Source organism: Melospiza melodia, chromosome 14, assembly GCF_035770615.1.
Source record: "Melospiza melodia melodia isolate bMelMel2 chromosome 14, bMelMel2.pri, whole genome shotgun sequence".
NCBI lineage: Eukaryota > Metazoa > Chordata > Aves > Passeriformes > Passerellidae > Melospiza > Melospiza melodia.
This window is the reverse complement of record NC_086207.1, coordinates 16,226,624-16,253,352: the sequence shown is the minus strand read 5'-3', so window position 1 is coordinate 16,253,352 and position 26,729 is coordinate 16,226,624. Positions and strand designations below refer to the sequence as shown.

The window sequence follows — 26,729 nt, the reverse complement described above, 5'->3', positions numbered from 1 at the left end:
TGCTGCGATTTCTGTGCTTTCTGTGATGCTCTGTCTCCCTGACGAGCGCTGTCCCCGCTCCGCTGAGGGACGCCGGGCTGGTCCCTCCCGCCCCCGGCAGCTCCTGCTGCCTCACAGCGGCTTGTGGCGAGGGAACCCCGCACCCTGAGGAGCCATGGACCGCTGAGGGCCAGTAAACCCTGAGGGATCAGAGAAGGCGGAGGGGTCACAGAACGTGAGGGGCCACACACCGCTGACGGGACCCCGCAGCCCCAGGACGGAGCAGCCCCGGCCGCACCAAGACGGGAGCCACGCCCCGCGCGTGACCCCGCCCCCGAGCGAGCTGAGTGGAGTAGTACCGGACTGCTCTGCATGACAGCCAATCAGAGCGCGGCACCAACCAGCGCCATGCCGCCAACCAATAGCGAGCGAGAGCAGAGGGCGGCCGGGCGGAAGCGGCCGCGGCGGCGCTGAGGGAGCGCGGCGGGCGGAGCGGGCAGGTGAGGGCGGGAGGGCCGGTGAGGGGTCCGTGCCCTCCGCCCGGATGTGGTTTCGGCTCTTGTCTCTTCCGCGCTGACTTGGAGAGCCCCGCCGCGGGGCTTGCGCCTCCTCAGAGCCCGGCTCGGCGCAGGGCGGCGGGTGTGGGCCCTGCTTAGTTTCTCTCGTGGGCGCGGGTGAAGAGGGGAGGCCGCACGAGGAACGGCTGAGGGCTCTTGGTCTGGTCAGCCTGGAGAAGGGCCCACTGAGGGGGATCTCACTGCAGCTTCCCCCCGAGGGACAACGCCTATCTGCCCTCTGTGACCAGTGACAGGGCCCGAGGGAACGGCTGGAGCTGTGCCAGGAGAGGGTTAGGCGGATATTAGGAAAAGGTTCTTTCTCCAGAAGGTAGTTGGGCACTGAGCAGGTTCCCCAGGCTCTCGTTGTCACAGCCCCCAAGCCTGAAAGAGTTCAGGAAGCCTTCGGGACACAATCTCAGGCACGGTGGGGAAATTACTGGGGTGTCTTGTGCAGGGCCTGTGCAGATCCTTGTGTATTCCTTCCAGCTTGGGATATTCTGTGATTCTGGGGGGTTTGCCCACCAGGCCCCGGCCTCATCTGGGGAAGGGGATCACCCCTCTCCCTTTGGCTGCCCGGTTTACAGGCTGGTCTTTCATATTTAGAGAAATGAATGTTCTGTGTGCTTGTAGTACAGTTAATCTTGCTATAAGCAAACCTTAGTGAAAAAGTAATGTGGATTTGCCATGAGTTTCCTGTATCCTGCACATGGATTTGTTTCTTGTGGCTCATTTTCTCACTGCCACCTCCCATATTTTGTCTTTGTTTACATGTATATTACAGCCTTGTGACACAAATTATTAACATTTGTTTCCTGGGTCATTCCCTAGGAATTACATCTGGCAGACATGGGTGAACCTCAGCAAGTGAGCGCCCTCCCTCCGCCTCCAATGCAGTACATCAAAGAATACACTGATGAAAATATCCGTAAAGGGCTGGCTCCAAAGCCCCCTCCCCCTGTCAAGGACAGCTACATGATGTTTGGGAACCAGTTCCAGTGTGATGATCTGATCATTCGGCCCCTGGAGAGCCAGGGCATCGAGCGGCTGCATCCTATGCAGTTTGACCACAAGAAGGAGCTAAGGAAACTTAACATGTCTATCCTGGTCAACTTCCTGGACCTCTTGGACATCTTGATAAGGAGTCCAGGGAGTATAAAGCGAGAGGAGAAACTGGAAGACTTGAAACTGCTTTTTGTCCACGTGCATCACCTGATAAACGAGTACCGGCCCCACCAGGCCAGGGAGACGCTGAGGGTGATGATGGAGGTGCAGAAGCGGCAGCGCCTGGAGACGGCCGAGCGCTTCCAGAAGCACCTGGAGAGAGTGGTGGAGATGATCCAGAACTGCCTGGCGTCCCTGCCCGATGACCTGCCTCACACAGAGGGGGGGCTGAGGGTCAGCGTGGAGCCCGTGGATGCTGATGATGGCAGCGGCTGCGCTGGGCAGAGCGAAAAGCAGAGGGAGCGTTCTGGGGGCAAGAGAGATCAGGTTCTGGACAAGGATGCAGCAATGTGCAGCATTATTGATGAAATGACATGAAGCAAGCAGCTGGTTTTGGTACTGCACCGCAGTGAGAGACAGGAGGGGTTCTGAGAATACACGTTGTGTTTTGTTTTGCTGTTGTACAAGCAGACAAAGCATTTGTTGTGCACCTGTTGGAGGTTGTGAGTGACTGGGCAGATGAAAATGATTAAAGGTTTGTGGTTTTTTGGTAAAAATGAAAAAGTCTAACTTTTGTTAAATGTATCATGTGAGATGGTAGGCACAGATTAAAGTTGGCTTTTCCTGTTGTACTTTCGTTTGTCACTTACTGCTTGTTTTGAGTATGCCATTCTGTAATTCTGAGTCAAGAAGAAATTCCTACAGAAATGGTGTTTGTTTCTTGCACAAACAACACACAGGAACTTGGAAAACAGGCAGACAGAAACTCAGATTACATCAAGGCATTCCTTATGGTCTGTGTTTGAGGTGAAATCTAAAGCAATGGGTTAACTGTTGTCCTGTAGCTCTCACATCCTTTTATTCTGTGACCAATATGGCTTTCCTGGGATCCTGGCAGTGCCAGCCTGCCCTGCCTTTCCCATTTTTGCAGAGCAGTTTCAGGATCCTGCTGGTAATTATCAGAATTGTTCCTCTAGGAGCTCTCTGCAGTTTCCTCAGAAACCACAAGAACTGAGAGGAAGCCTTCTCTTACCAGCTGCTGCATGCAAATTCACCTTTCATCCCTCTTTCTATCACTTCTTTTTTCCAAGTGGGTTGCCAGTTTGTCTCTCAGCTACATTAATCCCTTGGTTTTCCTGATTTTCACTTAAAACACCCATCAGTTTGGTGCTTCTGCTCTCCTATAAGGTAGTCATGAAAGGCAAGGTTCCAATTTTAGCACCTTCCACTTACTCACAAATAACTCCTTAGTATTTAAATTCACCTGTATAAAACACTGTGAAGTAGTTTAGCTGCTTCAGCAAAGAACTTTTCTTGGTTCTTGATCTCAGGTGCAATTCCAGCCCAAACAATATAAAAAGACAAGATATCCTTGAGGAGAGGGTGGTGATCCAGGCACAGGGAGAGTGGCCAGGGGACAGCATTTCTCAAAAGCTGTATTTCAGCATTTTTTCAGAGTGAGCCTTGATTCAGTTTCCACATTACTTTTTCAAGTCTCCTCTCTATTCTGGATATTTATCCAGATGCACATGGCATTTTTAAATATGAAAAAAGACTGGCACTACATGAGACTTAGCTGTGTAACAGTTTTCCAAAACCACCAAATTATTACTGGCAAATAAAATTTGCCAGAAGATGCTCTGAGTTTCTTCTGAGTATTAGAACCGGAAACTTACGATGAAAAGCTTGAATAGTTCATCCTACAACTCTGTTACTTGGCCAAGCCCTTTCCACTTCCCACAGTCTGCTGTGTATTATGTAATCTTCTATCCAAACCCTGTCTGCTGTGGCAAAAGCAGGTGTGGGAAGCAGTCTGGGGCAGTGGATTGCTGACACTCAGCTCGGTGCTGCTGGCAAGTTTCACTTACAGTCATCAAACAGATCTGGCAAAAACGAGAAGCAGATTTGTGTGGTGCTGTGAAGTGGTGTCACCTCTCAGTCAAAGCCCCGCCAGCAGGAGCTCAGTGCACTTGTACCCTGCCCCAGCAGCTGTGCTGCAGCACACAGCACAACCAAAACAGCCCAGAGTGACTGAGAGGCAGCACAGCTCTGTCTGGAGATGGTGTGCTAAGAAGGAAACAGAAGTTCACAAAGAAGATAGTTTTTCTTGGATGAGAAGCGTGAACAGGAGCGCTGTTTGTCACCTTCAGCCAGAATGTTGTCTCTCATCTGCCTGACCTGGGTTTTCCTGGTGCTGCTCACAGGTAACCAAGGGGGCACAAACAGCTGGGTGGAGGTGGGTGGAGGTGACACACATCAGGGATTCTGAGGATGGCAAAGAGAATTTTGTCTTGCAGCAGGAAGAGTTGCCGCATCATAGAGGCTGCAGTTCTGTGTTAAAATAGAACTTCATGGTGGCTCAGTAGAGTTCTAATGACCTTTTCTCCTTTGTGAAACAGAAACATGCCGAGGGTATGGTGGTTTTAAAGATGCTGCTTCTTGCTAATGGGCTTTTTTAGACAATGATGATTTGAGCAGAGAACTTCAAATTGTTTTAGAGAAGATGTAAAAGAAAGACATTTTACTTTGGCAGGCTTTGTGAAGATGAATGCTTAGGCAGACAAGGAAAAGATCAACTGTGGCTTCTGGTGTTTCTTAGCTATATGAAATATTATTGGGACAAATTGAGAATTTTTCCTTTTTTGTTTTTAAATCCTGAGGGAGAATTCCTAGATTGTTAACGGCAACAGCAATGAAAACAGCAGGTTGCAAAGTGCTAATAATAAAGACAGACATAAAAACTTGGTGGCAAGATAAACTCTAGAAAGAAAAGGGGTTTTACAGATATTTCTTGTAGTTTTTTATAAAGCCTTTTATGATGAGTTACATTTTGAGCTTCCTTTTCATATTAAAGAAGATAAGCTGGTTTTAGAGACTTGTTTCTAATGTGTTTTTTTGCTGTCATGAATGATCTACTGGATGTTAGGGCTCACTGTCTTGACCTGCGTAGCGTGACAGCCTTGAGGAAATGTGACAAATTTATGGGGAAGCAAACAAGTTAAAAATGACATAAGACTTAGAAGAGGGAATAAGGTAGTGGAACAAAAAACAGTATATATAATATTCCTCAAAAAAGCCCTGGAACATTTCTTCTAATAAGAATTGGCAAAACCTGTCTTGAGGCAAGAGAAAAGGAAATTCATTCAGCAGTGACCATTCAGATGAAACCTGCAGTTCAGTTCATTGAAAGGAGGGAAGAGTTTCCCACAGTGGTTTTGAGAAAAGTAAATGTCTCACTGTTCCCTTGTGTGTGTGGCTTGGGTTAAATGCACACAAAGGAAAAAGTTAAGAGCCAAGAGACTGCACCTGGCTCAGGAGAAGCCACAGAATTTCTTCATCTCATTGCCTATGTGCAGAGGCTGCAGAAAATGGTATTTCTCTGAACATGTCCCTGGCCTGATCGTTATCCCTCACTGCACCAGTCCTGCCAGGACACAAATATCTATTTGTGCAAAATCTGATCCAGCAAAGCCTGGTGTTCTTTGGGAGATGGGAGGTTTCAGACATGCAAGATGCACAAGAAGCTTCCACGTGCCCTCTGCTCTATAACTGTTTGTCTTTCTGTCCACAGGCTCCACAGTATCAGAATCAATTGTGATAGGAGAGGTGGGGCAGGACATCACTGTGCCCTGCCACTACAGTGTCAGGAACAGACACAGCATCACATCCATGTGCTGGGGCCTGGGCAGCTGCCCCAATTCAAAGTGTTCTCAGCCCATTATCTGGACTGATGGCTGGAAGGTGACAGAGCAGCACAGCAGCAGGTACCAGCTGAGAGGGGACCTGCACAGGGGGGACGTGTCCCTGACAATCGTGGACGCCAGGGAATCAGACTCTGGGACCTACTGCTGCCGTGTGGAGATCCCAGGGTTGTTCAATGATCAAATGATTAATCACAAGGTTGTGGTGAGGAAAGGTGAGTGCAGAGCAGTGCTCTTGTGAGCACCACTGTGGTGGATCTGCTCCTTGAAAGCTTGTGGTGGAAATTATTTCTGCAGTCATCCATAAGACTGATCTTGAGGACCTTGCCCATCTGCTGTTAGTGCTGCCTCAATTAAGCTGCCTTTGGCAATGTTGTTAGCCCACTGCAGTCACTGCAGGTAAAAAAGGACATGATGCTTTCATGGAGCATTCTTAGAGACACCAAAGAGTTTAAAAGGAAGGGCAACATAACGTATTCATCTAAATCTTTATTGCTGCACCTTTGTCATTGAAAGCTGTGTTTGATTTTCCTTGCTTCATTCCAGATTAAAACCCAGGGATGCAAAATTGGTATAGACAAGCTTTTTATCCATTCTTCCTTTGATTTTTAGTTTTTCCCTTTCTTGTGATACTATATAGAACAAGTGGCTGACAAATGTACTTGTGCTTTGCTAGGAAATTTTTATTATGGAAACACTGTCTCTTTCTCAATACATAAATGCCCAATAAGGTTAATTATGTGTTGATTTTGTTTTATATTTTAACATCAGCAAGGACCTCTACTGCAAGTCCTCACACTTACACCTCTGAACAGACCTCAGGTAATTTTTATCCAAGTGTTAATAGCATATACAAGCCATATTGCAAATGGGGAATCTTAGGAAGGAAAAAAAAATATTATAGATGATAGAAATATTTGGCTTAAATTTATTAAACATTACCAAAGATCAGAACTTGGATTTGAATTCTGCTTGATATTATACAGAAGGAACATGTATATTTGGGAGGAAGCTGCTTCCAGGTGTGATGTTTAAGTAGATGTTTAGTTGTACTGCAAGGTTTGCTTTTATTTGACTGTTGTTTTGGTTTGTGGGTTTTTTTTTTTTGTGGTATAAAACCTCACCTGATCTTCTAGAAATGCATCCCATGAATGGTAAAACACAACTTTTAGGAGTTGGAGGTACCCACTATTTAATCAGAACTGTTTTATTGGACTAGCTCAAAAGAACATCAAATTAAGGCTCCTGCCTCCTGTAGCAGTCAGCAGCAGAACATTAAGGAGAATGGTAGAAAAATGGCATTAATTTTGTGATACAGTGCCAAATTATTATTCCACCTGGTTGTAAGGGGTGTCCCTGAGGATGCCCACAGCCTCTGTGCACATTTAATAATGTGAGGGCCCTCACTGCAAGGGAAGAGACAGTGCTCAGCTATTCCTCACTTGTTTTCTCCATTCTCTTCACAAAAGGATAAACTTCTATCGTGAACCATCTCAGCTGCATCTTTCCAGTCTGAAAAACACAACTTTAATTTCCACTACACAAGAGAAACCTCGTGGTGTAGCAATGGCTTGTTCTCTGGATTCTGAAAAAAAAAGAATCAGGGATGCCATTTGTATTTCTCCCTCTATCTTGGATGTTTTCAGCTAAGCAACTCCAAATTAGTGTTACAACAGTTGCATTTCCTTTTTGGAAGAAGAAGTGAAAACTTTCTCAGACAGTTTCCATTCTAGTTGCAAATAACATTGATTACAATCTTAGAACTCAGGGATTTTCTAATCCCTGTGACCTCTTCCTCAGCTGGTGGTGGAACAATGTTTGAAGTTTTCAGAATAAAGGTAGTGTGTGCATGTTCACACTGAAGAGATGGGAAAAGGCAGGTGGCCATGTGCCTCTGATTTCGAAATACTCTAGAATCGCCAATGGAAGCTGATGATCCTGTCCTCTTCAAAATAAAGCTTCTGGGATAAGCATAACAATTTAAAACATAGAAGCAACCAGCTGGGGTTGGCACAGAGGGAGCAGGAGATTTTGTGTTCAGGAGGTTTTTATGTCATCTGACAACACAAGGAGAAACTGAGTCTGATGATAGATAAGACAGAAATTTGTAGCTTTTAATTTTAAATGTGGTGAACAGCTGTGCTCAGGGAAATTACCTCAAAATGTGCTGCAGGTCCTTATGCAAATATATCACATTTTGCTCAGTCTGTTTACTGTAGAGCTGCCTGGGGCTATAAAAGTATCACCTGCTTGCTGTGACTCTGCATCATGTGCTGCTTCAAGGTCCTAAGATAATCTTCATCAGTTTTCAGCTGATAACCTGATAACCTAAGTTTGCTTTATGCATCATTTTTTGCTTCAAGGCCAGGTTGGATGGGGTATTGAGAAACCTGGCCTAGTGGAAGGTGTCCCTGCCCATGGCAGGGGATGATATGGGCTTTAAATCCCTTTTATCCCAATCTGCTTTATGATCCTATGGCCACTGTTTCTTGGCTCCAGAGCTGACTGGTAACTCCTTCCTTTGAGATAACAGTGAGTCAGGTATTTCCAAGAAGGAGTTCAAAGCTCTGAAAAGAACAGCATAAACTTCAATATTCAGAGTTTTGTGCTGCCCTCTGAAGGCACCAACATCTTAAGATATGCAGAGCCCAGACTGCTGATACACACAGTAGTTCAGGGTCCCAAGTGAGCTGTACAAATTCTTCTCTGTCGAGGCAGAGCAGTTTTCTGTGCAAGTGATGTGTTTGCCTTGCCTTTGCTCAGGTCCTGGCAGCACCAGGGAATCCTCCTTCACTGTCACAAGGACCTGGCCACCGGTTTCTGCTTCAGAAGCTCCTCAGACTGTAAGCATTAGCCTTGCTGTAGCACACCTAGACAGAGTGGAGGGACTTGAGAGGTTACTGGGTCATCCCAACAGGTCACTTCTGCTGCTTTTGTCTGATTGCAACAGAATATCGTTTGGTAGTCTGCGTGTTTAGTGGTTATAAAGAGTGCTTATGTGCTCATTATTAGAGAGGGGAGGAAAAATACCCTGCTTAGCATGCATAAAGTACTTCCTTCTAGAGAGGGAAGAGCTTTAGCAACATTTTTATTTCTTTTCAGGCCTCTACTCCCTGCTCAGGCCCCTCAGACTGCCTGGATGTGGCTGCAAACCTGCAGGTATGGCAGGACATGGGCAGGAGTGGAGCTTGGGCCACCTGAGAGCACAGGGCTGCTCTGCCCTCCCTGTGCAGAGGGGTCAAACAGGCAGCTCTGTGTGTCCTGCTGAGCCCTGCAGCACAGCTGGGAGGGTGGGACATCATGAGACATCTTACTCATTTAAAAAAAATCACCAAATATTATTAAACCTGAACAAATGGGATTTGGCATAATTCATGTCTTCTGAAAATCTCCAAGCCTTTGTTTAACATCACAGTTCACACAATTGTTGCGGAAATTCTGCTTAAAACTGGGCCTGTTTCTTAAATTAGATTTTGGTCTCAGGTGTGTTTTTCCTGCAGAGGTGCAGAACACACAGAAGGCCTTTGGGTGCTGCATGAGCTTCTTGCTGTCAGTCCCTCTAATGCTCCTTGGCTTGTGTTTGACAGAACGCGTCTGTGTCACTTCCCAGAGAGCAGCACCCAGAGCATGGGCTCTACATTGGGATTGGCTCATGTGCAGCACTGCTGCTCATCCTGATTCTGGCTCTGCTTCTCTCTAAACGTGAGTACTTTCCATGGGCAGTGACTCAAGGATTATTGAGGTTTGTCCAGTCACAGCTGAGGCTGATGCCACATCTCCCACCTCAGGGCAGGGAGCTGAGATCCCTGGAGGCCCCTGTGCTGTGGCTGCTCACAATGGGAATTTCCTATCCTGAAAACATTTTTGAAGTTCCCTTATTTAGTTTCTTGCACATGAATTTGTTACAGGGCTTGCAAGGGTCTTCACGGTGAAGAGAGAGGCGAGAATCTTGACTTCATGTTCAGAAGGCTTGATTTATTATTTTATGATAATGTATATTACAGTATAACTATACTAAAAGAATAAAGAAGAAGTTCTCAGAAGTTAGCTAAGCTAAGAATAGAAAAAGAATGAATAAAAAAAGGAGCTCTCTCTGATTCTGTCCCAGACAGATTAGCTCTTAATTGTACACATCTAACATGAGCCAATCACAAGTACACTTGCTGCATTCCACAACAGCAGATAACTATTGTTTACATTCTTTTTCTGGGGCCTCAGCTTCCCAGAAGGAAAAATCCTAAATAAAAGATTTTTATAAAAAGATGTCTGTGACATCAATTTATCTTTGAACTGAGTACTTTACTTGCTTCAAATGGTTTAAACAAAATTAATTTTTTTTCTTTCTTTCTTTTCATTCTGAATGGTCCTTAGAATATTTTTACAACATCAAGAAGATGGGTGGTTCTGCAGGGTAAGTTTTCTGTTTCTGCTTTTGCTAGAAGGACAAATGAGGTTGCAGAAAAAAAATGTTGGTGTGCTGGCCATTCCCACCACATCCTTTGGCTTTCTTTTTTAACCTCAAGTTAATAGAAAACATTATAAAAAGAAACTAATAACTCCTGCTAGCTTTTGCTACTTAAAAGACAAAAATAAGCATCACTGTCAGTTCACATTACAGAGCTTGCTAACCTCAGGTGTCAATTGTCTCATAAGTGGAAAGATGATTCATTATCAGTCATGATCACATGTTTAAGCATATTTTACATGTTCTAGTGAGCTTGTTGATCTGTTCCTCTGTGGTTTTATTGTCTGTTTTTGGCTTTAACACCATGGTTTTTTACTCTTTTGTGCAGCCTTGTTGCATTTCAGAGGCCACGAGGTATGGGAAGCCATAGTGCCCTGGAAGAGGAGAATCCTGCAGAGGAAAATGTTTATATCATGGACTAAGGACTGGATGCATGGCTGCCTTTGTCACTGCTGGGACATTAAACAGTTTGCAAAATGTTGGCTGCTCCCTCTGCTCAGCAGCTGAGCGTGACTGCACTACTGAAGCATTATCCACATCCTAATAATAAAACAAATAAAAGCTACGCTTTAAATTAAAATCTTTATCAGCCTGTTCCAGAGACAGAAACCAAAACTGTCATTGGTGGAACTTTCCATTTCCTAAAGAAAGTTATGATTATATTTATTATCTGCTTCAAATTCTCGCTTCCTTGTTGGAAAAAAAAAAGAGGAAGTGCCAGAAGGGCACAATTGTGTTCACTGTGGATTCTATCTGCCACCTTCCACAGAGTCTGTGCCATCAGAGGGCAGAAGCAATCTCAGAGCTGTGTGACAAAGAGGTCACATGGCCAATCTTGGTGGTATTAGTAATTTAATACACACTTATTGTTGTATTTTCATTGCAATCAGGTATGGCCTATTCTGGTAGCAGCTCAGGAATGCAATATATTAATGTCTGTCCACCTGGAATTAAATCTGGAGGAGCTGTGGCTGCTCACCCCCAAGGGATATCCTTGAAGCCTACAGCATCAGAACCTCAATGGGCAGAACGGTCACAGCTTGTGTGCTGTGAGAGAATTATGACTAAGTGTGAGGTTTTTTTGGCAAAGGACATCACTGTTTTTCTGTGGCTTTCTTCTCAGGCACTTCTTTACCCTGAGAAGCCCCTGGGGTGGAAAGTCTCACTTCAAAGTTTCTAAAAATTCTGAACAATCTTCCCCCCTACCTTTGTAAAGTTAATGAAGTCATTTTCTTAGCTTGCAGAGAAATCATGGACATTGCAAAAAATATTAGCTGGAAGTCGGCCTTGCCTTCACACATCTCTAGATATCAGGAAAAGTGAGGGACAAAACCAGCTCTGCCATTTTCTGTCTTCACATCATGTGTAGCTTTGTGTAAGAAGGTACTGAATCCTGCTGATATCAGACTATATTTTTGCATTTGACTATTAATAACAATTACTGACCCCAAATCTCTGCCCCTGCTGCAGATCATGCTTTCCTTCTCCCTGCCTTAGCATGTTGCTGCTGGAGGAAGTCTGATCTGGTCTCTGAACTGGCTCTCAGGAAACATCTTCAGCAGTTTCTGCTTTCCACAGTTTTATGTAATCAGTCTCTACTGGGTCAGAGTTAGGCATGTGGGATCTCCAAAATCATCTGATTTCAACTGTTCATACCCTTAAGGAGTTTGTGGGCCAGCCTTAAGACTCCTAATCATAAAAGATGCTTGTTTGTAAGGATTTTTATATTAATATTACAGACTAATTCAGACTAATTCTTGCATAAGCAAGTTTTTCACCTAAAATAAAGTTCCAGAGTGTCTGATAACCAAAATCTTGAATCAAGCAAAATCTTTCTGCTCTGCAACTGCTTGGTAAACAGACTTTGCAAAGGTGGTGTGGAGCAAGAACTTTGCCTTGGGCATGCAGTGTAATACATTCCACAAAGGCAGAAGCTCCCTGGGCTTTTCCTACCTGCACTTGTGTCAGTGGATTTGGATCAGGCATTTCAAAAAGAGACTCAGACACAAGCAGGTGAATGGCTTGGAAGCCATTCAGCCATCAGGAGATTGTCTGGCAGCACAGTGAGCTGATGAGCTGAAAACTCTCTTTTTTGAGACACCTCTGCCTTTTCTGCCTGCAAGGAGCCACTAGATAGGAGTACAAAAGCAGAAAGTGCCCCATGTGTTTGTGGTTCCTTCCAGCACACTTGGATTTTGGGTGTCCTTTTTCCATGCACTCTGCTGTTGGCCCAGCCTTGCTGTAGAAACAGAGCTGAAAGGATGCTGTGTTCATCCTGTGCCTTTCCTGGTTGCCTGTGACATTCTGTCCATTCTGTATGAACAAGCTTCATGGGAATTTCTGGCTGAATAATGACCCAAGTTTGTGCCCCAGGTGGGATTCAGCTGCTCCTTGCACTGTCATCAGATGAGCATCAGCTCACAGCCACTGCTGGGTGGTCAGTAATGGGACAAACCATGATCATTGCAGGGAAAACGTCTCCAGGATATTGGAGAGCTCAGCTTTCATTAGTTCTGCTCACAGAGCAGCTGGGGCTGGGCCATTGTATGAACTGTACCTGGTAGAATATAGCAAATTAGGTATTTTACTCATTGCCTTTACTGCTAACACTTTATTTGCTTTTTTCAGTGCTAGCAAGCAGAAGGGTAATATTTTCATGGGCTTGACTATCATGATAAGCCCAAAATCTCACTACTAAAAGTGTAATGCCTGGTTAACAGCCCATCATTTTATCATTTGAACTTGGAATTGCACTCGTCTGCACTGTGCTACATTTATTTGCACAGAATTTTGTCTATCTGCAGTTCTTCATTCCTGACCTTACTGCCCTGAATTACTTTTGCTTTATTACTTGGCTGTTCCAAAGAACTTCCAGAGAACTCATTTATCAATTGGTCAGAAAGAAACAAAACAGTCAGAAGGAGTGAAATGTATTTCTTGAAGATGATGTTGCATTTCTTTGGGAAGGATGTGGTTTTGGCAACAAAACATTTGCAACAACTTCCTCCAAGGCTGTCTCTGCAAATAGAAAATGAAGCTGGGGAAAGAGAGGGGTCTTCAGGCAGAAGGCAGAAGCATGGGAAATGAGGGATTAAGCAAAAGTAAGTGAAGACAAAGTCTGAGGGGAGACTATGCCAAATGTTTAGGGGTGTAAAAGCACAGAATTTGTTCTGGCCACTCAGGACCCTGGAACAGAACTGGGCCTTAAGAGTTCCAGGGAATGGCAAAGCAAATAGAATATTGACATTTCTGGTGATAGTACCACGCTGAGTGTCCTGGAAAAGTTGAAAAGGACAGCCTGTTCCAGGGTTTACTCCCCTCTTGTTAAATACTTCCCAATGTCCTATATAAACCCCTTGGTGAGCTTGGAATCATCCCCAGGAGCTTGTAATCATCCTCATGTGTCCTGTCACTGGCTACCAGGGAGAAGGGATCAGCATTTCCCTGTCCATGTCCCTCCTCAGGAAGCTGCAGAGAGCTCTGAGCTTCTCTCAGCCCCCTTTTCTCCAATCCTGGAGTCCCCAGCTGCTCCTCACAGGACGTTCATTCCAGGCCCTGCCACCTGCTCAGTTGGCCTTGTCTGAGCACATTCACAGAATTCACAGAATTCACAGAATTCGCAGAATTCACAGAGTTCACAGAGTCACAGAATCACTGGGTTGGAAGAGACCTTAAAGACCATCCAGTCCAACCCAGCCCCACCACCTCAAATAAACCCTGGCACCCAGTGCCACATCCAGTCCTGTTTTAAACGCATCCAGGGATGGTGACTCCACCACCTCCCTGGGCAGCCATTCCAGAACTTTACCACTCTTTACATAAAAAAACCATTTTCCTGCTGTCCAACCTATATTTCCCTCGATGCAGCTTGAGACTGTGTGCTCTGGTTGTGTATTGCAGTACCTGAATGTCCTTCTTAAATTGTGCAGCCCAGAACTGCCCACAGTGCCCCAAGTGGGGCTGCAGAGGCCTGAGCACAGCAGGAGATCCCCCTTTGGCCAGTTCCTATCCGGAAACACTCTCAGCATGTCAAAAATGGAAATGGAGAAATGAGACTTCAGTGAGACTCACTCAGACTCAGGAAAGGATAAGATCTGGTTTCCTACTCTTCCACTCACTGCCCTGGTGTCTCCATCAGCCAGAATGTCCCATTTTGTGCTGTTTTACTGGATGGTGATACAGATCTTTATAGGTGAGTCTTCACCTGCTTTTTGTGTGTTTGCTCAGGAAATTAACATTGTTTTCAAATGAAAACCAGCAAGACTTGTTTTGTGAAAACAAAACAGTGAAAAAAAAAATCATAATTGTATATAGAACTTCAAGAATTTTCTTGTTTACAGAGTTAATACTGCTTGAAGGTTGTGTTTTTTTCACTTTCAAAAATGTGTGCGGTTTTCTCTGTGTTAGTTCCCTTGTTGTTTTCCTTTGCAGAGCTCCTGAAGGATGAGAATGGCTTTTTGTTATCTGCTCTTTAACTCAGCTCCACACTGAGAATGTGTTGTCTTGAGGTTCAATAGCCAGTTAAATGCTTCTTTTCTGTTTGTCAGTCATACCCTCTGCAATCTCATCAGTAAAGAAGCTTCAGTAAGGAAAAAAATAAAAAGGATTGATAGGGCAAAGATTCCAAATATCTTCTGCAAAGTAGGAAAATTGTTCCAGGAATACATCAAGGGGAAAAAAATTCTTCTCCAACATCTGTTTGGGCTGGAGGATGAATGTTTTTGTCCATTCAATGACCAGTTTGTGGGAGAGAAGACAACTACAAGAGCAACTATGGGAATTAGTGCTTAGTGCCAGTTGCACCTGAGGGTGGGTTAGAGACTGAGAACAAATATGAGCACACCTGTATGATCTGACCAATTATGAATACCCCTTTCTATTTTGGGTGGGATGTTAATTTCTCTCTCCATTTATCTCTCACTAATGAAGAACCTAAGAGAGGCAAAGCTCACAGAATTCAGTGGGAAAAGCAAGGCAGAGCCTTGGGTCAAACCTGGGTGCCTGGAAGGTCGGGGCAGGATTCCCCTCACAGGAAGAGCAGGGTCTCAGGAAGCTCCTCATTTCAAATACATGTTCATTCCCTCCTATTTACTGTTTCCTTTGTAAAATGAGTCTGTAGAAGAGGCTGCACCTGAGAAGTAAGTTATTTAATCCTTATTAAATAAGGATTCATGCTGTTCAATCCAGGCTGCTGCAGTATTGAAGCTCTGCTCAGCAGCCTGCAGTGCAGGCAGATGTTGGCAACATTAGCTTCACAGAAACTGAGGGAGGATTTGAAACTGCAAAACCTGTAACTTTCTAACAGGAATACTAGAGGGAAACTGCACTGAAGACACTCTGATGCCTCGTGTCTTTCCTCTTCTTCTTTCAAAGTGTTTACTTATTTATTTACTAAGTTCAGGGCTCTGCTTCTTCCAAAGACAAGAGTGGGCAAATTTTCATTTGTTAAAGGATTGCTTAATGAGGCTGTTTTTGTGCTGTGCAGAAATGGGCTGAAAGTGCAGAAGATGAGCCCATTTCTCCTCAAGAAGCAGCGACCTGAATTCTAGCAACAGTTTTAGCTGCTTTTGCGCATATCTTTGATGGACCTTCTTGAAATTATGTGTTAACCTGCTCATGACTAACCCCTTCCTCTCACAGAAATACTTTCAAGGTCAACTGCATGTCTGGTTCTGTCTCCATAGAGAGAAGCTGTTTTCTCTGTTTTGCTGTTTCAAGGCAAACGAACCTTCCCTTTCCAGGGGCCACAGCTACCATCTCTCAAAGCCTTATCCTGTATTCAGGAATTCAGTTTCTGGCATCTCCTGCCTTCATTTCTCTGCAGAAGCTCCTGCCCTTCAGGCAATATTGCCTGTTGTTTTGTCTGCCTCTATTCTTTCAGCATTTGGAGCTGTGGAAACCTGAACGGGTTGGCTTCTCTTGCCAGTGGGATGAGCAATAATGGATCTGAAATGTCATCCCAATAACAAGTCATGAGGCAGCCTGCCACAGACTGAAGCCTCACCTAGGGAATTGTCCATTAAAGAGAAAACAAAAGGGACATGGACAGAGTTGGAAGCATCTGTTTGCTACCTGGGAGTTGTGCCAAAAAGGAAAGGCATTCAAACAGCTGGCAAAATAGAAATGTTTGGCAAACCAGGGCTGAAGCTGGTGATAAAAGCAGCAGCAGCAGCAAGTCCTCTTTGGGGTGAGCAAGCTGGCCATGAGACATCAGATCTGAAGGGCTGGAGGACAGGTCTGGTTGTTCCCCAAGCCCCTCAGCTCCTGCTCCACAGTGTGTAAATGATAACATAGGGGCAAAAGAAAGGTAGGAGGACTGACACAGAGCAGGTGGGTGTAAACCAGGAAAGATTTGTTCCTGTCCAGGAACTTTTTTGTGTAGTGCCTTTTGTGAAGAAGAAATCTCTTTTAAGGCTATCTAGACCATCATAAACAGTTAAGAGGGAATAACATATTGCAAATATTCAGACCAGATGCCAAGGTGGGCATCGGCTGTAAACACCAACCTAAGCTAGTCACTAAGAGTAAGAGGACAAAGAAAGTGTGTATGTGCTCTTTTTAAAATCAGCATAACACCAACAACTAAAGTTTCTCTGTAGACAGAGTTCCACAAGGTAAGGGGGATTGGTTGGCAGGGCTTGCTCAGTGCACTTTCTGAGAACAGGTTCCTACAGACAGATCCCAACTGCTGTGCCAGTTTAATTAGGCCCTAATTTCACACATGAACAGGTGTTTTGGATCCTGCTTTTGAGACTGTCAGTGAAAGGCAACTACAACAGCATTTCCTTTTTGAAGGAGGTGATGGTGGGCTGAGAAAACCAGATGTCTTTCACAATAGGGTTCTGAACAACTTTCAAACAGCTTCCTAGGACAGGAGATGGGATGGGAGCAGAGCTCTCAAATTCCATTTGCAGAGGTCCAGTTTATGCTTGGGCTGCCAGTGACAGACTCCAGCTTTGCTCACCACATATCTGATGTATTTTATGAGCTTCTCTCCAGCACCTGGCCAGGACCAGAGCAAAGAGCAGAGCAAAGCCTGAGAGCTCCTGGATGCTGCCTGTAGTGCCTCGGGGCACGAGCTGCAGGAGAAGCCTTGGGGATCAGCAGCTCTGGCTTGCAGGCAGGAGGGTTTGGTTGTTTGTTACAGACATATTTTATGAAAAATTCCTTTGCCAGGATTTTTTCTCCTGAGAGGCCTCAGAAATGAAATGTAAACAATAATTATCTGCTGCTGTGGAATGCAACAGGTGCATCTTTGATTGGCCTGATGCGGTTGTTTTTAATTAATGGCCAATCGCAGTCCAGCTGTCTCAGACTCTGGTCAGTCACAAGATTTTGTTGTCATTCCATTCCTTTCCATTCCTTGGTAGCCTTCTGATGAAATCCTTTCTTCTATTCTTTTAGTATAGTTTTATATTTATACAAATAATATATATATATAGTTTTATATTTATATATATTATTGATATAATTTTCTTTTAATATAATATATATCATAAAATATTAGATCAGCCTTCTGAAACATGGAGTCAATATTCTCGTCTCTTCCCTCATCCTGGGACCTCTGTGAACACCACCACAGTTGTTCACTCCCTGTGTTGAGTAGGCAGAGTCACCATCAGAGACTGACATCCCCTCTCCTTGTTCTCCATGGCAGCCCCCACGGTGTGTGACATGGTTGTCAGAGGGACAGAGGGACAGCCTGTGACCCTGCCCTGCTCCTACCGCGTGGCGCGGCGCAAGGACATCTCCGACATGTGCTGGGGCAGAGGCCGCTGCCCCAACTCCAAGTGCTCCAACAAAATCCTGCACACCAGTGGCCCCACGGTGACCTTCAGGGTGTCTCAGAGGTACAGCCTGAGCGGGTCTGTTCCCTCTGGAGACGTGTCCCTCACCATTGGGGCGGCCCAGGCGCAGGACGCGGGCCTGTACTGCTGCCGCGTGGAGATCCCCGGCCTCTTCAACGACATCAAGCGCAACATCCGGCTGCTGGTGGCCAGAGGTGGGTCTGGGGGCCCTGGGGACATGGCCAGCAGGGACAATCCATTCCCTAGGTACTGAAATTGGAGTCTATGTGTGCTTTTTTTTGGTTGTTTTGGCAAGGAAGGTCTCTGTTCTTAAAACCCCTCAGCCCTGCGAAGTGAAATTTAAAAGAGACAGGTATCCCGAAAGTGATACACTGTGCTTTTTTTAGAACTAAACAAAGCACCCTTAAAAGAAAAACCCTAGAAGCAGCTCTAGTCTATGGCAGTAGTGAAAGCACTAAGCACAGAAAGATGTCACGATAGCAAATAATCTCCAAGCAGTGCCACGTGTGACAGGAAACAAAAGAAGTCTCAACTGTGTTTCCAAAAGAAGCCTATAACACAAGAGATCCTCACTCCTTAATAAACTGAGAATTGATTATCTAAAAAGTAGTGATAGACTATGAATTAGTAATCTAAAAGATAGATGTACTAAAAATTTAGTAAGAAGAAGAGAAATGTTTTTAGAAGGTTTTCATTCTTTCTGTGTGTTTCTTTTTACATATAGTTCTAAGCTAATAAAGTTTTCTCTTCTTTATTCCTAAGTTAGAGCCTACTTTACTCTATTCCTAGTCACATCTCACAGGAAACACAAAAAAATATGTATTTTCATAAGAGCACTAACATTGCGCCAGCATCAAACCGTGACGTGTTTTTCCCAAATTACGTATTTTCCAAGGGAGATCACAGCATCACAGAATTCACACAGAATCACAAGGTTGGAAGAGACCTTCAAGATCATCGAGTCCAACCCCCTTCCTGACACCTCAACTACACCATGGCACCAAGTGCCACATCCAGGCTTTTTTTGGAGTCACAGTCAATGTGCAGTTTAAATTAAAACAACTCCCTAAATTTTACCCTTTTTTTTTTTGCCTTTCAAATGAATATTTAATTTCTCGGTGTGTAGCTCGGCTTGACTTTTTAAAAGATGATGGAATTAAAAAGGGATTTGTAATTTAAAGAGCACTTGGAATGATACTCACTTTTTCATTTGAGGTTCACCCCAACACTTTAGTTTCATCCATGTTGTAAGGAAACACATTAGGATGATCCACCCTTAAGGGTGCTTCCTTCCCCTTAAGGGTGGGTCCTCAACATCCACATATTTGGAAATCTTGTCTCAGAATCTTGAAGGGCTTCTTCCCCTTCCTATTATTTTTCTGAGCTGCAGGATAAAGCCAAGTCTTGCACAGAAAAAAATGAGATGATACCCACCCTCCACAAAGCAGAAAAACATTTCTTTTTTGGCTTTTACAGTGCAGGGATTGGTGTTCACGGCACATTTGTTTGTCTTTTTTAAACAATACAACAGGAGAAAGTGTGAAAAATGCTGCAGTTGATTGTCTGCCCCTGAGGCTGAGGGCAACAGACCATAAAAAAAAGAACCAGTTGCAAAAATTAGCAAAAAGATTGTAGCTGGAAAATGGAGCTGTTTTAGTTATTGTATTTTTATGAGGACATTGAAAAGCAAAATAACAAAGTTTTCAAGCTTTGGGGTTTTACCACACCAGGTTCTGGCCCTTCCATTTCTGGTCATGATGATCAAGGAGGGGCTGTTTGAGACTGGTAAAAGAAAAGCAAATCTATAAATCTGTGAATTTATTTCTTGGACGGGTCATGCTTTCAGCTAATTAAAATAGTAACTCCCCCACCTTCATTTTCAGTGTTTTAGCAGCCAGATAATTTTTATTCAGTTCTGCATTGGCTTCCCTCAGGGCTGGTTGTGAATGCTCTGACCTGGCTTTTCCCTTGGCTGTGTTTTTTCCATGCAGCCCCTCCAGTGACCACCACCACCACGACCACCACCACCACTACCACCAGCACCACCACCACAGAAGCTCCTGTTTTCTTCAAATATTTTACAGAAACAACTTCTGCTCCTCAAGCAACCTCTGATCTCCAGCCAACACCAGAGACCATAGTCCTGCTGACAACCAGCCCCCTTCCACCAGCAACCACAGCCCCCCAGTCTCCAGCAGTAACTACAGGGGACACCTCTGCTCCCCCAACCATTGCTGTTGGGACAGAAAATGATATTTTTACTGAGACTGTGATGGAAACGAGTGCTCCCCCAGATTTTCCAACCACTTTCCAAGCAACTGGTGTGACAACTGAAGATGACATGTTCTGCTCCACGCTCCCTGGAAGCACAGAGGGTAACAGCACCAATCCTTCCCTTTTTCTGTGTAGCAGAGATGGTCTGTGTTAGCCTGGCTGCCATCATAGAGACTCTCCAATACTTATATTTATATCAGGGAAGTCCTCTCTGAGATGCCTATGGGTGTGTTTCAGGGGGTTTAGGCAAACACAGGTCAGATGTTGTAGATGATGCAAAATTGGGATGAACAGCCAAGGCAGCAGAGGGTCAGGCTTCCTGCAGAGGAGCTTTAACATGGAGAAATAATGTGGCAGAACCCTCATGAAGTACAACAGGAATAAATGCAAAATACAGCACCTGAAGTGGGGCAAGAGAGATTCACTGAACTAATTTCTTTTTTCTTGATTTGTGAAAGACAATTTAAATTGCCGGGTGAAAAGTTTAGTTTAGAGTACGTTCTGCTTGAGAAATAGTGACAATTCAAAGTTTAAAACTGAGTATTTACATTCTCATCTCATATGAAGGCTGCTTCTGTTATTAGTGATCAGAGTGATCTGTCATCAAACCATTTGTGGGTTGCTACTTCATCCACATTACTGACTTCATTTCCACAGACTGATGTCTGCACAGATTTGAATGCCATGTGGATACCCTTTTAATTAGTGATCTTTATCAGCATTACTTTTTACTTTGTTTCAGTGACCACTGAATTGCCAGATACACTTCCAGCTGCAGAGGAAACCTCCACCTCTGTCCTGATAGAAGAGCCCTCAGTCAGGGGTGAGTAGGACAACATTACAAGGTCAGAAGTTGCTTGCTCAGAGAAATTAAAAAAGTTGGCATCAACAAAACTGTTGAGTATTAAGAGTGCACCAAACAGGTACTGATGATTATTCATTGCAGCTGGCAGGATCTGGGGTCCACACAGAAATTGTTTGAAATCACAATGTAACAACAGGTGAGAAAAACATGTTTTTATACCTCCAAAGGAAGTTGGTTTTGAGTAACTCATGACTGTCAGATATCTCTGCGTCTGAGAGAAGTCAAAAACCAAACTTTTCAATATGGCTGAATTCTCAGATATCTGATTTGTCATCACTATGAATTCATTGAGATCTCCATTTTAAATCTTCCCCATGTGTTGTGCCCCCAACAGAGAACTTAATGCTAAAATTCAAGGATGACATGTTGTACTTGGCCTCCTAGTTCTAGTCAGAGTCATGTCTTTGATAAAATACAAGCACATGGGATGTGGAGACACATCAACACAGCTCCCACAGGGGGCTGGTCAGAACTGAGATAGCTGGGGCAGATTTGGTTATGAATGAGATAACATACTCTGAGAAGTTAAAAAAAAAATAAAAGAAAAATAGCAATGGGATTATATCTTGGAGAGACGCTATTTACAAGAATATGTAGTGACAGGAAAAGGGGGAATGGCTGCAAACTGACTGAGGGTAGGTTTAGATTGGATATTAGGAAAAATCCTTCCCTGTGAGGGTGGGGAGGCCCTGGCACAGGGTGGCCAGAGAAGTCGTGGCTGCCCCATCCCTGGAAATGCCCAAAGCCAGGCTGGATGGGACTTGGAGCAGCAGTGAAGGTGTCCCTGGGTTTTCCTCTTTTTTGAAGAAGGCATGGGTTTCCCACAGCTTCCTCAGCCCCCATTTGTGGTGGAAACTCATCCTTTTCTTTTGGTTGCAAGGTGCTTTTGCCCTTCTCGTTCCCTGAGAGTTCATTACTCCTCACATGAAGCAGTGACGGCCACTGCAGCTCTCACTCTCTCAGGTGGCTGTGCCAGTAATCATTTCAATCTCTTTCATTTTCAGAGCTTTCAGCAAATTCAGATGGCAATGCTGGGAACTATGAAGATAGAGGAGATGAGGCAAAACTTCCTGTAAGTTTCAAGAGTGTTTGAGTAGAAATCAGGACAGCAGGACATGCAAGTGATTTTCAGTGTATTCCTACTACAGAGAGAACTTTTGCAAACAGTAGCTTGAACTTGTATTTAGAAGATCAGGAACCACCTGTTCCTCTTTTCAGTGGCTAGAGCCAAAGTCTGAGCATTTCATCTGACTTGGACACCTCAGAAAAAACTGATTCCCCGTGAGACAGGGGAAGTGAGATTGGGAAGGTAACATCCTTAAAGTAAAAGGCAATTTAGGAGGCTGTTGGCTGTTACACCTCCCCCTGTCTCTAAGAGAAGGATGGGAGTGACTGAGTTCCTACCTCTTTGGACACCTTATTGAGAAGTTCATGCTAAATGGGCTGAATCTGGTTTCAGTATTTCAGAATAAGGTTTATTAAGTGCTGAAGGGTAATTAATGTTGTTTATCATGATGTCTCTTCTCAGCACTTTGTACAGGCAAGCTCAGAACAGCATTGCAAACTGCAGCCCAGTGCTCTGAGCACCACTGCAGCCCCTCCTGTGCAAATAGCTCTGAAGGAAACGTGCTCCCAAAGCCTTTTCAGCCTCTCTCTTCTCCCTTCCAGTTTCCCAGCTCTGCCATTGTCATTGCCTGCGTCGTAGTGGGGTCCATCCTTCTGGGCTTGTTGGTTTGGAAACGTGAGTATGCTGAGCTGAATGATTCTAATGTCCTGCTGAGTCCCTGGCTGTTCTGGGAGCTCTGCCATGGCCCTGCAGCCAGGGCTGTGCTCACTTTGTGGGAGTTTCTGTCCTTTCTCCAGGGCTGTGGCAGCATCAGGGGGCCAGGGAGGATGAGCTGGGGGGGATGCACAGGAGGCAGCCTGTGCAAAGAACCTGTGCCCTCACTTCTTGCAGGGCTGGCTCATCCTGTTGGCTCTCTCTTTATAGTTAAGTGGCTCCATAATTTCCTGGAAATGCTCCTAAAAGACACTGGTGTAACTGAAATCAGGATGGGATCCTTTCTTTCCTGCTTAGCCCACAGAAATTTTGCACCTTGCTGTCATTGCTTCTGAGCTCATTTGACAGATACATTGGAATTATAGATTTTGTTTTGCCATTGTAACATTAATATTATTTTGCTTCCAGGTAAACAGACAATGAAGTTTATAGTAAAAAGGTAATCCATTTTGTAATTTCCTATTAAAAGTTCCAGTGTAATTTTTCTTAGAGACAGGAAGGTATATTGGCCACTGATTGTAATGGGTGCAGTATTGGTTTGTGGTGCTGATTACCAAAGTTCTATTAGGAGGAAACTTCAGGTAACTTCACTCCAGAAATTCAATAGTCGTTCCTGGATGCTGCTTCTGTGTAGGAATTAACAGAAACCCAGAGCTATGGAGAAATTAAACAACAATTACTGCAGTGTAGTGACTATAGCATAAGGTAGTGCTTCATCTGCTTTTATTTTTGATTGAGTAGCAGGACACGATACCTTGTGCAAATGTACTTGATAAGTTCATATCTTCTGGCTTATTTTGAAAAAAATAAACCCATCAGCCCTTTTCCAAAGACCAGTAATTTTTCAATGGTAGCTGGTCCTTCACTGCTTGCTCTACATGGGAGACAGGGACTGGGAAGAGATTCTTTTCTGAATCCCATGGTGGTTACCCTGCAGCTGCCATTACAGGGTTGAAACAACCCTCCCCTATCCCATGAGAAGGTTGCAAACCAGGTAAATACCTCCCTGCTGTAAAAAGTAGGAGTTACTTCATTGCAGACACTGCAGCTTCAGGTTTCCATTTCCGTGGGAATTTGCTGATGTTACAAATAAAAAAGAATGCTCTGGAGCAGCAATGTCCATTTGCCCCATCCACAGTGATCTGTGCTTCTCACTGCAGTGCTGGACCACCAGAAGAGAATGACAGAGCTTTCGGTGGTGCTGAAGGAGAAAACAACATTTTTTCCCTGTGAAGAGCTCCTACATCACCTGCAGATGCCATGGGAAATAAAAAGGGCCTGATCCATGCTGCACTGAGAGATACTTGTGAGCCCTCAAAATATCAGCGGGTAAAAAACAAAGGCCAAAGCTTCAACCATGAAAATTTAAAATCTTTGTGCAAATTTTCCCACATCACCCTTAAAACTCACTGCATAAAGAAGCTTATTTGAGAAGGGGCTTTATGCATTATTCATGGATGCTTCTGGCATCTGCCTTCTTACTATCACATGTTGCACAATTGAATTTGTTTTTCTCCATTTTTACTAATGCTCTTCCTTGAATACAACTTGTACTCTGAGGAACAGAAGAGATCACATGGAAGGCTGCCTATCTTCAAATTGCCATGAAGAAAGAAAAGGAATCATAAAATACAGATTTTAATGCTTTTATGTAATCAACAGAAAAATTAAGCAACAAGAATGCTGTGAGTTTAAATCAGAAATGCAGATTACTTAAGGGGTATCACTACTGCCTGTGATTCAGCATGTTTGAATAACCCTTGGAGAATATGTTAATAAATTCTGTAATTTTTTTGCTGGCAATTGGACTTTTTATGCCACATCCTAAGGCATTTCAACAGGAGTTAGGTATTTCCCAGGTGTGGAAATGACTGGTGTGCTGTCTCAGCTCTCCAGAGAAATACTGCAGCATTAGCAGAGGTGGAAGAAGAACAACCTAGAGGGGAATTTCTCTACCTTTCCTCCACAAACCACTAATTTCTAAATCTGTTAAGGAAAAGGGATTGTCCATAGAGGGTGGGATCATTGATGGATGATCTGCAGAGATGTTGCATAATCCCCTGGGCTCCTCACCCATCCTGCTGCAGGGATTTTGGGACAAATCCCGAAATGTCCCATTCTGGGCCATGGCCTGTGGGCTCCCAGGCTGGGTTTGCTCAGCTGGGGCTGTGACTGTCCCACCCCAGTGACTGTGGCTGTCCCACACCAGTGACTGTGGCTGTCCCACCCCAGTGACTGTGGCTGTCCCATACCAGTGACTGTGGCTGTCCCACACCAGTGACTGTGGCTGTCCCACCCCAGTGACTGTGTCTGTCCCACACAGTGACTGTGGCTGTCCCACCCCAGTGACTGTGACTGTCACCACCCCAGTGACTGTGTCTGTCCCACACAGTGACTGTGTCTGTCACACACAGTGACTGTGGCTGTCACACACAGTGACTGTGACTGTCCCACACAGTGACTGTGGCTGTCCCACCCCAGTGACTGTGGCTGTCCCACACCAGTGACTGTGACTGTCCCACACAGTGACTGTGGCTGTCACACACCAGTGGCTGTGGCTGTCACACACAGTGACTGTGACTGTCCCACACCAGGGGCTGTCCCACACAGTGACTGTCCCACACAGTGACTGTGGCTGTCCCACACAGTGACTGTGACTGTCCCACACAGTGACTGTCCCACACAGTGACTGTGACTGTCCCACCCCAGCACAGGGACCTGACATCTCTCACTTCTAGCCATGAATCCCACACAAACCTGGGAGGAATGAAAGGAAACAAGCCAAAAAGAAAATCCCAAACAGTTTTGATGTAGTCCTTTGAAAAACACAAACTTTTCCTTTTTGCCTTTTTTTCCCCCACCCAATTAAACCTGCTAATTCAGTCAACAATATCTCCATTGCAGCTTCCAATTGGCAGAGTTGGGCCAATCCTTTTGCTCTTACTAATTAGCTCCTCACTAATGACTTCATTACAGCAGAGCTGGCTCTCACTTGGGAAGGTTCTAGCACATTTGCTGTGGTGCTGGCTGGACTTAAAAGCCCCTGGTTTTGGGGAGTTGTGCAAGGAGAGAAGAGATGGGAGCCAACAAAGTGAGTTTGATCTGATCAGCCATGTGGAAATACAGCCCTGAGAAGCTGCAGGGAAGCTGTAAGTGTAACTTATACCACTGAGCATTCTTATTTATCTTTTTATCCAGCCCAATTATTGAGGCAGAGCCTTGGGTTTGGAATGGCAATCGGAGGCAAGGATTTGGGGAGGGTTGTATTTAAATGAAAATTCATTGGAGTTATTTGTGAGGACTGGGGCTGTCAGTGTGTTCAGGGAAAGGTTAAAGTGAGCCTTTTAAATGTAGCTGGAGGAAATGCTGCTTTCCAAAAGCAACAGAAGCTCAGAATGCAGTCTCTGGGTCTAGTGGAGAAAAGCTGGATGAAAGCAGCAAGTGTTTAGAAAGAAAAGGCTGTGGGAGAGGATGTCATTGGCATCTGGAAATGTTGGCCTTTATTTTTAAGACTTTTAGCTTGAAGGCAAAAAAAAAAAAAAAAAAAAAAATTGAGTAAAAATAAAGCACTGTAGCCAAAACCCCCTCTGGTAACAGATTAAAGCAATACACAGAGGGCAGAGGAGCAAAGCCATTTCCTTTAAAACCACCCTTCATTTCCCCAAAGCTGCAGTCCCTCCATCCTGGCCTCCCACCACCTCTCAAAGTGCCAAGCACCACGAGCTAAAATTACCCAGGTCTGAGTCCTCTCCCCAGCACTTGGAGCTGCTGGAGTTATCTCAGCACTTATGGACTTGCACAGGGAGCCTGGGGCAGAGCAAAGCAGGTTTTAATTTGTTTAGAGTCCATGTCAAGCCCAAATGTTGTTATATCTGGAGAGCCTGGCTTGGCTCTGTGGAGCAAGGCGGTTAATTAATGGAGGATTTAGCTTTTGGTCCAAGTAATAATTTTTACTGGTCCCCAGTACTTTGTGGACAATTGTCTGTATCAAAATGACTGATTAGAGAGGGTAAAGGAGGTCTGACGTGAGGAGATAATGACTGAACTGGCAGATTAGTATGGAGGAGGTACAGAAAAGCAATTAAAAAAGGAGATTTGAATATTTTGGGATATGGGGTTGACTAATGAGGAAACAGGAG

The 26,729-nt window shown here is 44.6% G+C and overlaps 2 protein-coding genes across 3 annotated transcripts; both read left to right on the top strand.

Annotated features, from left to right (window-relative positions):
* The first annotated feature begins 420 nt into the window (after positions 1-420).
* On the top strand, positions 421-2,329 carry MED7 (mediator complex subunit 7). Of its 2 annotated transcripts, none has more exons than XM_063168376.1 (2): positions 421-479; positions 1,365-2,329. In XM_063168376.1, exon 2 carries the CDS (start codon positions 1,383-1,385, stop codon positions 2,073-2,075), a length of 693 nt encoding a protein of 230 aa, XP_063024446.1. In that variant the 5' UTR covers positions 421-479; positions 1,365-1,382; the 3' UTR covers positions 2,076-2,329. The 2 variants fall into 2 exon arrangements, with proteins under 2 accessions (XP_063024446.1, XP_063024447.1); XM_063168377.1 differs by lacking the exon at positions 421-479 and adding an exon at positions 506-618.
* A 1,181-nt stretch (positions 2,330-3,510) lies between these two features.
* Positions 3,511-24,390, top strand: LOC134425002 (uncharacterized). Its single transcript, XM_063169209.1, has 16 exons — positions 3,511-3,901; positions 5,269-5,613; positions 6,170-6,220; positions 8,162-8,241; positions 8,501-8,557; positions 8,986-9,100; positions 9,770-9,809; positions 10,192-10,283; positions 13,918-14,055; positions 17,521-17,865; positions 19,663-20,046; positions 20,688-20,768; positions 21,815-21,882; positions 22,479-22,551; positions 22,999-23,029; positions 23,751-24,390. The coding sequence occupies exons 1-16, from the start codon at positions 3,853-3,855 to the stop codon at positions 23,821-23,823; spliced, it is 2,022 nt and encodes a 673-aa protein (XP_063025279.1). The 5' UTR covers positions 3,511-3,852; the 3' UTR covers positions 23,824-24,390.
* The last annotated feature ends 2,339 nt before the right edge of the window (positions 24,391-26,729 follow it).

What these genes read in the sequence shown, in the direction of transcription:
- MED7 (XM_063168376.1), top strand. Translation starts at nt 1,383, where the DNA reads ATGGGTGAACCTCAGCAAGTGAGCGCCCTCCCTCCGCCTCCAATGCAG.
- LOC134425002 (XM_063169209.1), top strand. Translation starts at nt 3,853, where the DNA reads ATGTTGTCTCTCATCTGCCTGACCTGGGTTTTCCTGGTGCTGCTCACA. An exon ending in CACCTCTGAACAGACCTCAG is followed by an intron (nt 6,221 to 8,161) that starts GTAATTTTTATC and finishes GCCTTTGCTCAG; the next exon opens with GTCCTGGCAGCACCAGGGAA. An exon ending in GGGCTTGTTGGTTTGGAAAC is followed by an intron (nt 22,552 to 22,998) that starts GTGAGTATGCTG and finishes TTTTGCTTCCAG; the next exon opens with GTAAACAGACAATGAAGTTT.